The sequence below is a fragment of the Cyprinodon tularosa genome, unplaced genomic scaffold (genome assembly GCF_016077235.1).
Source record: "Cyprinodon tularosa strain WSP-4 unplaced genomic scaffold, ASM1607723v1 ctg850, whole genome shotgun sequence".
In the NCBI taxonomy this organism is placed as follows: Eukaryota; Metazoa; Chordata; class Actinopteri; order Cyprinodontiformes; family Cyprinodontidae; genus Cyprinodon; species Cyprinodon tularosa.
Genome location: NW_024039619.1, coordinates 162,481 through 174,898, shown reverse-complemented (window position 1 = coordinate 174,898; position 12,418 = coordinate 162,481). Strand labels below are relative to the sequence as shown.

The following is a 12,418-nucleotide window of genomic DNA, read 5'->3' as shown; positions in this document are numbered from 1 at the left end:
GATGCTCCTAACACCTGTGGATACCCAAACTGGGCATTGTCAAATAAGCGAGGAAATCCAAAAGACACGCAGCAGAACATAATGGTGATAAGATTAAATACAAAAACATTGCCATCCCATTTGTTGCCGGAGTCTCTGAAAACCTTGAAGATTTTATCCAAACACAAAATATCAGTACATTTCAAACATAACAAGACCCTGAAACCAGTGCATCCTAAAGACAATTCAATCTGAAAAACTCACACGAAGAGAAAAGACAATTAGACGAAATTTATTGATGCAATTACTTTGTCTTTGGCGCTCAGACCTTGGGAGGAAACATAGCGCTTAATTTTGATAGATATGCATGAACAGCAGTAGAGAATAGGGCTGTTTCCCCCCAGACTTGAAACTGGTGGTGGAGTGGATATAGATAAAGTTGGTCAGTCTGTAGACTGCTGGTTAGCGAGACGGTATGCTGAGCTTTATGGGGAGATCCAGTGGACTGGGTGAGCTGATACTAGAGCTTCACTCAGGTTGAGAGAACCTGTCCATGATGAGCAAGCATGAAGCGAAAGTGGAGAGGAAAAACTCCCAGTCGGGAAGAAACCTCTGGCAGAACCAGGCTTAACATGGCGGTCTTCTGCCGGACCGGTTTAAATGAAACGCGGAATGCAGTAATTTTCCAGGAAGAATGAAACTGATGAAGCTTTAGCTGCAATGATGGAGGAGGGGCTGGAGGTGGGTTGAAATGGGGTCATCTGAATGAGGTCAGACAGCGCATCCACTGCATGCGCACAGGAGCAGGCAATTGCGGATCGGAGGCCTTTTAAGATGAACTTTGATGCCAATTGGCTTTTGCGGAGGTGTGGTTCAAAGCTGATTGACTGTGTCGTAGGTGGATGTACGAGAGCAATTAGTTTCTTCAGTTGAACTTCCGCCTAGGCTCCATAACCCCCAGACCAACTATGAGCGGGGTGGTGTATACAGTTCAATGCAGTGAGGAATCCTCTGATCTTTATATTGGAGAAACCAAACAACCTTTCCACAGACACATGGCTCAACACAGAAGAGCGGCCTCCTAGGGACAAGACCCTGCGGTACATCTACACCTTATGGACAAAGGATTTTCTTTTGAAGACCAGATGGTTCACATTTTGGACAAAGAAGACAGGTGGTTTAAGAGGGGCATAAAAGAAGCCATCTATGTTAAGAAAGAAAAGCAATCTTAAACAGAGGGGATGGACTCAGATTTCATCTTTCAAAAACCTACAATGCAGCGATTGAGATGAATCCTTCCCGCTATCAGTGCAACCACAGCCCCCATACAGGGGACCAGAGCACCTCACCTTTTCAGTCAGGCCAACAATTCCCTTTAACGACCCCCCTTTCAGAGACATAGAGAGGATCGGGTATTACAGGCTAACAAAAAAACAAAATGACCCCTATTCCAAAGGAGCGGACCCGTTCGTCCGGTTTAATTTTCATGTTTTCTAAGCCAAAACAAGGCTTTGTTTTTGGGGCACTCTATAAAGTCTCAAACTCAACACTATTTCTGACATTTTGAATTGAAAAAGCTTCCTGGATGGGAGGCAAAACGTCTTCAAACTTGGAAACTACGTCCAGTGGATTGTTTTTGAACTTTTTTGGAATGTTTACAGTTTAAAGATATCAATATTTACAATGACACCAATTATTTGATCTACTGGGAACCAGTGGTCAAGTTTGGATGCCATGTGGTTAACGTGGGGTGTTTTGACACATCAGGCTTTTTGCATCGTAGACACAGGGGTCCGTTTCATGAAGCAGGTTTAAAAAACGCAGATTGAAATCAGCTCTAAATTGATCTAGCCTAAAGACGGGAACTCTGAGTTTTCAGTTTTACAACGGCTGCTATGAACTAGTTCAATCACCTCTGGGTAGGTCAACTCAGAGTTTAGCACATGCACAACAAGATTGAAAAGCCACTATCAGTGAAGCACTGATTCGATGAGTATCCATGACAACAGGCAGTTCCTATTTCACCCCACTGGAACTAGAAATTTGAATGCAGAAATGCAAAAAAATAAAATAAAAAGGGAGAATGTGTTTAAAAGACGGAAACAGCGCTACAGCTACAAAGGAGAGGAAGATGGCGAAGGAGAAGATTGTTAATGCATAAGTTCATATAACGAGGGCTAGGGCAGGCCGTTTCTACATTTATTAAAAGCACTCCTCTGTTGTTCCATTTGTAGATCACTAACATAAGATTCTTCCTTGTAAAAAAATCTCACTCCAAGACTGAACTGTGTATGTGGATATTTTCTAAATTACATGTAGCACAAACTGAATTTTAGAAAGTAAAAAAAAAAAAAATTATACTAGTAATAATTAAGTTTTATGCATCTAGAAAGGTTTCTGAAATTTATCAGCTTTAACCAAGTCCAGTGGATATTTTTTTAATTTTTACGGGATATCAGCTTTAATATGTATTCATGATATCTGAAAAACATTTTTACATGGTTAGAATAATACAAATTCTGACCAGTAATATTAGTAATATGGAGATCTGAAATTAATTTATAGACATTCAGAAATTTTTTCAGATATCAGTGAAACTAATACATATCAAAATGGCTGTGGCAAGCCATAGTCACAACACACTATGGCAAGATTATTTCTTGAATGGTAGTAGATCAATGTATCTATTTAAGCGAAATCTCATGGCAGCAGGTGAAAATGAAGTCTAAAAACGTTCCAATGTATAGAACCTGTGGATCATCTCATGCATCGCTTCTCATGTTGATTCAGTCTTTTTTCACACAGTAAAGTGGCTGTTTGCAGCCACGCTTCAGATGTTATCTTCCAATAAATGGTTGATATTACAGTAGCGGCTATCAGGCCCAGTGAATGCCATCAGATTGTCCTAGGTTTATCATAGAGTGAATCCTAATCCTAACCCCAAAGTTGCACCTTTTACCCTGTGGAATTAATTAATCTATTTATGTGCAATCTGAAAATAATGTCAGTAGTTCTTCATGTACTGTAAATATAAATAAATAGAAATAAAAATGATCTGCATCTCGCTCATAATAAACAAACCAAAAACAAGTGATATCATATCCTGTCAGCTGAGTTGTAGAATCCTCTCCCTTTAGATATTTAATTCTCTGTGAAAAAGTGCCAACCGTTCTTTAATAAGATCCTCATCAAACAGACATACAATGTTTGCTTTTAAAACCTAATGTGTTTAACGGACCTAGTGAATGATATATAATTTTATGCACAAAACTATGACAAAAATCTGACTGAAACAGAGGTTGAGGAAACTCTCTTTGTGAAATGGAAAAGTCAGACTTTCCCCATTTTCAGCTCTAGAAAACTCAGTTTTCAGTTAATTTGTGTTGTGGAATGGACCCCATCTCCCACCGATCTTGAAGCCTTTGACCTCTTGCTCCCTTTACTTCATGATTTCCTCCACCTTTTCTCACCTTCCTCTTTGTCGCCCCCCCCCCCCCCCCCCCCCCCCATCAGCTTGAAGTGGCCGCCCGGGGTTGCAGGCCTCTCAGAGGGCTCTCTTTAACGCCGCTGCTATTTCAAGCCCTCTGATGTCATCTGAGGGAGGGGTCGGCCCCCATGCCCAGAGCGGTGAGTCACAATCAGAGAGACATTTAGTGAGGGAGAGCATCTAAGTGTTCCTGACAGAGTGTTTATTGCCACCAGAGAGATGGTTAAAAAGGCAAAAACAGGCACAAGTGAACAGCACCAACAACAAAGAAAACGTTTATCAGGCTGTTTAGCATCCAAATCATGGAGGTTCCTCTTTAACCCTGAGAGGTAATAAATGTTTCTAAACAACCTTCAAAATATCCTCTTTACTGTCAATTCTTCATTACATATATTCACTAGATTCCTAATTTGTTAGAAATTGTTTAAAAAGAAATGCAACTTATATTGATGAGTGTGTCATTACATATGGCTTCTGCAACAACAACCACTTATAATTAATTCTAAGCTTTATTTTGGGGGTATTTTTTTTGTAATTGTTTAAGCTTTTATTTTTGTACTTGTTGCTAAATTTATAATGAAAACATTGTTTTTTTTCTTTCCCAGATGTCAAATGATTATTATTTTAGCGGTTTCTTCTTCTGTCTGAGATAACAAAGATGCTTCATTTGGCATCTGCCTCCAAGCACCATTTGTTGTTATGATAACAGGCAGACAAACGGACAGAGGAACTGGAGGAGATGTTGTTTTTCTCCTGTCTCCTCATGTGATGTCATTCGCCCATTCAGACTCTGCCCACGCAAAGTCGTGGCAGTGCTCAGCATCCACTGTCACCATGGCTACTGCTCTGCACCAGCACAATCCTCCTCAGCCAGAACCAGTAGCCGGTTATTGGTCAGTGTTTCTCAGTGGCAGAACCTCGGTCCAATGGGAGACGTTGTGAGTGATGTCATTGGGAGGATGAAGCTGAAATGGAGATGTTGAAATCAGTGATCTTCTGTTGATGCATTAACTTAATGTAGGAGGGCATCCGCCGACAGCAGACCTAAAAGAAAATCTCTCTAAACACGCACAAAAACGTGTTTATTCCTGATTAAGGCTGCATAACTTTAGATATAATAGTTTAGTGGAGCCACTGACAGATGGTTTCTTTACATCCGGTGTCAAACAATTCCCTGCAGTCTTTCCACCAAAATAAAAAAAATTTGAAAACTGAAAAATCGTTTCAGCACCACCTCTGTTTATTTCAAACCCTGCCATGTCATCCCTGGAAGGCGATCCGTTTACCTCCTTTGTGTCTTTTCCAAAGCCAGCTGAAATATTGCTACCAAGAAACAAAAACAAAAAAAATCCTTCACTGTTTGCTTCCAGCTCAGTTTATTTATATGTTTTTTTTTTTCTGTACATGAGATCAATGTAGAGTTTATAAAAGATGCATTTAAGCAACTAAAAGCTTGGAAGTAAGACTCCGTTCCATGATGTTGTTTTTATGAGCCACATGTCAGCAATTACTTTATGCTTGTGCTGCATTGGAGCTTCTCTCTGCACATAATATTTATCATATGTATCTCTAAGGTCTGGGCTGTCTAATTAGACACTTTCACTACCTCCTACGGTTTGTTTCAAACCTTTTTCTTTTATCACATTAATCACACGGTTCCACGTATTACGGTGGGATTTTATAACCCACACCAAAGCCAAACAGGGAATAACTGTAAAGTGGACAAAATAAAATTATAAGTGCATTTTTAAATTATTTGCCAATAAAAATCTGAAAAGTGTAGCAGGTATTTAAGCAGTCCAAAAGTGAATATTTTCTAGATCTGCCTTTTAGTTGAATTAAAACTTCTGGGCAAATTCTTCTTCTTCCTCCAGCGTCTTCAAACATACTTACATGTCTTGTCTCAGACTATTCTTGGGGTTTAGATTTTGACTTTGAAAAATACTGATTTATTTTGATCCAAAGCAGACAAATCAACACAGAAATTGTTCTAAATGTAGAAAAATCAACTTTTCATTCATGGTTAATTAGTCACCAGATGAAAACAAGAGAAAATCTAGAAATATTGTATAAAAATCCCTCTTACTGAATAATCTAAGTTTGTGAAATGTCATTGCACTAGACATTAATCTGTTGGCAAGAAGGGGTTACATAAAGTTTTCACAGAAGCATAACCGGATGCAGACAATCTTGGGTAGCTATTCAATGGCAAAAGAAAATCCCATCAGAATTCTGCTTTGAGCTACTTCTTAAAGGGCATCGTGCTAAGAGAAATAAAAAAAGAATCCCTAGAAGCACCTAAATAAGGAGTACTTACTTTGGCATCTGTGGCTTCACTTTGTAGGATCATGAATATTTCAGATTAAAAAGCCATCCAGCACAGATGAACCTCCTGGCCCTGCAGCGGTACAGAGAGGAAAAGAGTGTTTGGAGCCACGGACGGATCGCCTGCTTCCCCAGGATGACTGATTCATTTCCTCACACTCATAGTTACCAATGATCTCCTCTGCTTTACAGAGGGAATGCTGTTTAGCGGTGTCTGCATAGAGGGAAATAGTTGGCCACTCTGTGTGAAATGAAAGTGAACAGACAGGTGATTGTTGTGATTTAGAGCAAGAAGGAGAATAGTTAAAAAACACAAGGCCTGAATAACGGCGACAGCTGCTTCCTGCTCTCTCCTGTTATATTACTGTTCAATAAAGTTCCCAACATATGCACACATCAAACAGTTTTTCACCACGTCAACTTCTTGGCAGAAAATTTACAGCTTGAAACATTTTTAATGGATAATCAAAGTTGCTGAAGCTGTTTTTATATACAGGAAAACACGGAACTGCTGGAAGGACCTTACAAACCCATAAATGCAGTTATACTAAAAAAGGCAAATTTTTACCAGATATCAATCATTGCAGAAAAAGTTTATGAATTCTGCAGAGCAGAGTAGTGAAATATTTAGGTGTCAGATGGTGGCTACCCAAAGAGCAGTATCTGAAATTTGGTTGTAGAATATTAATTCTACCCAGTTTCTTAGACACTAGGTAGCGTTATGATAAAAGCATTTTTTTTTAATTTTTTTTAGCTTTTGCTTTATGAGAACACAATAACATAAGACATAATTTCATTCTATTTCAAACCGTCTAGTAAAATCGTATATAACATTTTTTTTATTATTATATTTAATAATAATTTTTTACCATATTAAAAAAATGTAGAACTGTAAATTTACAGTCATATGTTTATGACTGTTTTTATAGATTTATTTTTCATACTATTTTTCAAGGCTGCACTTTAAAAAAAGATTAAATTGTCCAGAGAGCTGTTCCAAACTAAATTTCTTTTTGTTTCACACTTGTGTAAACAAAATGACAAATAAAATCTGTCTAAGTCTAAAGTCTAAGTCATATTATAAAAGGGCCCCTCAGTTCAGCCTTCCATCGCCTGTAGTCTAATCAGCACAGTTTGCGAATAGCTTACAGTCTAAAACAAATGTCTTCTGTCTCAAACCAACCATCCAGCCTCTACAAGAGGTTTAATTATTCATCTGGGTGTGAGCTTGGTGTCTCAGAGATGCTTTGCCAACAGGACGGGAGAAAAAACAAGCTTTACGACCAGGCCGCAGCTCAGTTTTAGCGCTCCATGTGTGAAAAGCATCATTAGGAGGGTAGGAAAGTTTAGCGTCAGAGAGCTTCCTGTGTTTGCCAGTGACACTTGAGGATACAGTCATCAAGCTGAAGAAACAACTGCTGAATAATGAAACTGGAATGGAGCAGCATTAGGGCTCATAACCAAGCACCCAATAAATTAGGTGTTATGAGACACTAGGGTGCCTTCACAGATACTGCAGCCTGCATGGAGGATGTGCGGAGCAATGATCCCGAACAGAATCAGGAAGCAGGTTTGTTTTGGAAATATTTCTACTGTGAGCAGAGAAATGTGCTTTCCAGGAAAAACAAACCACTTGTTGCACCAGAACCAGACGGATTGAGTTTGTGAACAAGAATATATAAACAGGGAGCTTTGCAAACAACCTTGAAAAGCTTCTAAGCTTCCTTTCCTGAAACAAATAGCAGACAGATGGGTTTTTTCCACCAGTGCTGGTGGTTAAGGACACATTTTCCTTAAAACGCATAAATGCTGCTCATCTGTCTTAACAAATAAAAGTCTGATTATAGTTTCCCCCAAAGAAGAAAACTGGTTAAGGTTGATGTTAATAATTTTTTTTCTTTTTTCAAAAAATACAAACAATAAACCCCAACCAACATACTGCAATTATATAATCTCTTAAAAAAAAAAAAAAGAAAGAAAGAAAAGAAAAACAGTTGCAGCCAGAAAATAAAGCGCCACTTTAAAATCATTGTTTCTGGGTCAATAGAGGAACCCCAGTGTTGAGTTTACTACCAATAATAAAATCAAGCATATGTCATGAGTACAATGTGCTCACACATACTAACATTTTCTCTTTGTCAGAGTCTGTGTATGTGTTTAGAAAAGCCCTGATGCTCTTATTTGTGATTATTTCAGGTGATGCATGTTTGCAGTTTCTGGGCATCAGAGAACCTCACCTCTGAGCTCTGAAGTTGGTGTCAGAAAGATCTGCTGTCTGGTAAAGCTGGTTTACCATTTAGATGTGATCTACTAACACTGTTCATTGTAAAATTTGTAGTTTTTCTGCACACTTAGCAAAAAAATAAAAATAAGCCCCTCGATTGATTCTCCATGACCTGCTTAAGCCAGTCTATGAATGCTGGTTACCAATGACTGTAAACCCAATACTTAAATCCTTAAAACTCATTATTTTGTAAACCATTTGCAAACTCAGATGTGTTGAGGTAGTGTTTGTACTTTAATCTTTTCTATGGATTATTCTGACTTATTTGAGTCTAAATAAAACATAGCTCAAATAACTTAACTTTAATGTGGAATTACTGCTGATTTTGACAATACAACCCTGTTGGCTGATTAGTTGACGGTGGTTGTGGCTATATCTACATCACAATGAATGAGGTTGCTGTTAGATTTAATGAATAATTTGCAACACAGTGGACTGTTGAATGCAAACACTTAACCATGGCACAATTGTTAGAAAATTATTTTAATTCTAAAACTTGGTTGACAGGAAAGGAAATAAAAGTAAATTTTTGCCAAGCTTATTTTCAGCTTTACACTGTCATAAGTACAGAGCAATGAAATTCACCCTCTGCATTTAATCCATCCCCTTTGGGGAGCAGTGGGCTGCCGTTGTGCGGCACCCGGGGAGCAGTGTGGGGTTAAGGTTCTTTGCTCGTGGACCCAGAGCGGCAGTCCGCGGGAGTTTGGCTTTAACTCAGAACCTCTGGAACCCAAGCACAATGCCCTGAACCACTAGGCCGCCATTCCCCGCCGCCAATCCTCCTATCAAGCATCTCTCAACTATCCTTAATTCCAGCAGCAAGATGCTGCAACTTTTTCAATGAATTCAAACTAATTTGATATACTGTCTTTTTATTGGGGACTTTCATATTGTCATATATTTAACATCCTATAATAACCATTTAAAGACACTAGCTATTAATCAAGCTCATCCTTTCTCACCAAAACATGCATGCTGTCCTTGTTAAATGCAACTAGCTAAGACTAGAGTTTTAGAATTAAAGTCAAATCCGTCTTTGGATGCAAGCCTAAGTGTCTGAAGACTTTATTTTTGCAACAGAAATGCGACTCCAGTCAGAGTTTCAAACTCAAACAATAAAAAATAATGTGGAAACCTATGGGTATGATGAGAGGATCCGAAGGGGTTTTATTTTCCCCAAACAACCCAACACCTTTGCTCAGAGAAAATTTAAACCTTGGAAACAAACAATAGTAAAGGAAAAGTTGCTTTATTGCATATTTTCATGAGATACTAACATCTTTCATTCTACTTGATACAAAAACAGATGGAGTTTAAAGTCTGACTTGTTATATACAGAATCCTGAAAGCACTTGAGCTACCAGGAGCTAAAGTCTCCGAAGCTGGTCTTTCCTTTGGACTTCTTGGCCGCTGTTCCGCTGGTGGACGGCCCGCTTTCATCTTCAGCAACTGGACGTTTCCTGAAAGATGAGAAGGACGACGACTTAAACAAGGGTTGTTTTTTTTTTTTTATCATTTCTGGATAAATATGCTGCAGGAGATTTTAGAAGTCGTAAGTAAAACCATGTAACCAGTACAATTTGTCCAGAGACCAGTGTAACATAAAGTGCTTAACAATCATTATTTCCTGTTTTATTGGTGGAAGTTTAACAGTAACACTGAAGGGGAGGAAAACAGTGATGCCTTCAGAAGAAACTAGTGTCAGATAATGCAACACAAAGCTTTTAAGCCTCAGATAAAGACATTCTAGATCATAAAGCAGAGGGTATGTAATCCTTTTCATTATGGTAATTTTGCACATTATGACCTTGTTTTTACTTGAAGTTATGTTTCTACTAGGGTTGTCAAAAGTATCGATACTCTGAAGTGTTGATACTCAAACGCTGTATCCAGATACTATTTTTTGCATATGTTAGTTAGTTTTAGATTAACAGATAATTTTCGCAATGTCAACAATGTTTAATTTTTGTAAAATTGTGTTATATTTGGGTTATTTATTTTGTTATTATTAGTTCTTATTTGTACACCAACTGTTGAAAAAGCATGTTCCATGTTGAGAGTGAAAAAGATGAGTTTTTAATATTAATAAATGCATTTTTTATGCCTTTAATTATGTGTAATTAATTTATCCTAATGGCTTTGAAAATGGCATTATGTATTGAATATTTTCCTTTATATCGAAGTTTAGTGACAAACCTATTTTCTACCATATTTTTCTTTTTTAACATTTAAAATTTAATCCAAATTCTACAAACATGGAGCTCCCACATTGTTCAGCCTCATTCATGGTGCCCTTTATCATTAAAATGAGAGGCCCGGTCACTGTAGTATCTTGATGTGTGTGTGTGTGTGTGTGTGTGTGTGTGTACTCACACTGTGGATGGGTTGATGTATTTCCCCACTCCTACTTTAAAGGTTTTGGGTGCCTGGTCCTCCTTGGCCTTCTTCAGCGCATTGCTGGCCTGCTGCTTCTCCTCCTCCTGTTTCTGCTGCTCCTTTTCTCTCTCAGATGCAATCTGAAGAGTAAAACACATGCAAACCCTTTCATTTAGATGTCCAAAGGTCAACAAAAAGGCAACGAATAGAATAAAACTGAACAAGGGCTATGGCTGTTAAACCTGGGAACTAAATCCTGTATTTTATCTTTTTTCTAAATGCACTTTGAAGGCTGAACAGCTTTAAATAAAAAATGACACAAACAACGTTATAGTAGACAATCTTGATAAATAATGAGAGACAATATCTACAAAAAAAAAAAAAAAAAAAAACTCCTATACATTTTAAGCTTGTGCTATTCTTAAGCATCACCGTTTCTGAAAAAAGCTGCATGTATGTTAATAACCTCATCACGAGGTTCCCGACATTTCTTCCCCTTTTTAGACCTAAAAGTGAACCAGACGGTAAAAGGCTGACTGGTTTCATCTCTGACCACTCACACATTGAGCAGAGCATCAAGTGAAAGGCAGAGTTTCCACATTTCAGGGGGTGGGACAGACCTTTTTTGTCTGTAAGGAATCCACGGTGGGATCAAAAGGTTTTCATAGAGCAGCTTCTTGGAGGATCTGCTGTTGTTTCATTATAGAGGAGCAACGTTTCACCAGGCAGAGCGAACAGACTTTAGGATCAGATGGTCTCCAAATTGAGAAGCTGCGGTCAGCTTTTCACAGAAACAAGTCAAGAACCCGATCAACTCCAGGCACCAAAAAATAAATTGTAAAAGAAGGGAATCAAACCTGAGCGTCTGCCTCTTCGTAGGGGTCCACAAACACTGTGGTGCTGATCAGCTTAATCTCCGACTGCAGACACAAACAGATTCGAACGATTCACAATCAAAGGCATCTTAAATATTCCACTTAAATATTCTTTTTTTTTTTTTAAGATAAGTTTGAAGCTTAAGAAAACCTTCTACATCTGTGAATATAATTAAACTGCATCAATGGCAGATTTTAATACAAAATACAAGCACAGTTTCAACATTTCGTAATTATAATAAATAGTTATGTGAATCTGAATATGCATTTCTTTCCCCCTCATGCTGTCAACTTTTCCATAGCCGTTTCCTCCCACGCCTCCCTTTGCTGCTGGTTCAACTGAATGTTTGCACTTGTGGACGATTAAGGAAATTTGTTTTTATTTATTTTCCTCAGAGCAAATTTAATGAAGATAATAAACTGCTTTACAAACCCTTACATGTAGCTTCTTTTTGTCATTTCCAGCTCATCTTTAAACCATTCATGTCTATATCTAAACTTTACTTGATCATATCAGGATCAACTTTTGTTCTCTTAGCTGCCTTTAATGTCAGAGATGTAGAGAATTAAAAAGCAGCTGAAGCTAACTGTTACTTGCACTAAAAAGGCAGGTCAGTCACAGTTCAAGACTGATTAATAAAACATTTAGACAGACATGGGGAGGAGTTTTCAACTCCTCAAAACATTGAGATTACTCACACGTGTATGGGAGCATAAGAATCATAACAACAAAAAAAGTCAGTTTGCACCTTTGGTTTGTCTGTTTTGGTATCACACTCCACTTTCTCCATGGCTGTGAGCGTCTCAAATCCACCAACAACCCTGGAAACAACAAAACACAGAAGTTTTTAGGCCATCAAGGTTCAAGTTATCTCTTCCGAGGACAGAAAATATAAGGAACAGCTTTGAAGATTTGAACTGTCACGACTTCAGAAATTTTGCAGTCAGTATTACGAGCCCAAATGTTAATAACTTAGGACGGGCGCTCTGCAGCGGGGCTCTGATGCTCGGTTAGATGCTTTAATCTTTGAGAAGTTACCAGTCTACAGTCACAGAACTGAACTCTGTTCGACTCTGCAGCCGATCTAACGC

At 38.3% G+C, this 12,418-nt stretch overlaps 1 protein-coding gene and 1 long non-coding RNA gene across 2 annotated transcripts in view; both read right to left on the bottom strand.

Annotated features, from left to right (window-relative positions):
- Positions 1–4,054: 4,054 nt before the first annotated feature.
- Positions 4,055–5,950, bottom strand: LOC119775115. The gene is made up of 2 exons (XR_005279608.1): positions 5,784–5,950; positions 4,055–4,431 (listed from the first exon to the last, which is right to left on the bottom strand). It is a non-coding gene; the product is annotated as an uncharacterized LOC119775115 (long non-coding RNA).
- A 3,358-nt stretch (positions 5,951–9,308) lies between these two features.
- The window catches only part of ppil2 (peptidylprolyl isomerase (cyclophilin)-like 2), a 54,784-nt gene continuing 51,674 nt past the window's right edge, over positions 9,309–12,418 (bottom strand). Inside the window, exons 17-20 of the mRNA XM_038273020.1 lie at positions 12,076–12,148; positions 11,309–11,371; positions 10,449–10,591; positions 9,309–9,535 (exon numbers count right to left, since the gene is read on the bottom strand). Of these exons, the coding sequence (XP_038128948.1) occupies positions 9,433–9,535; positions 10,449–10,591; positions 11,309–11,371; positions 12,076–12,148 (382 nt within the window). The 3' untranslated portion in view covers positions 9,309–9,432. The remainder of the gene's footprint in view (positions 9,536–10,448; positions 10,592–11,308; positions 11,372–12,075; positions 12,149–12,418) is intronic.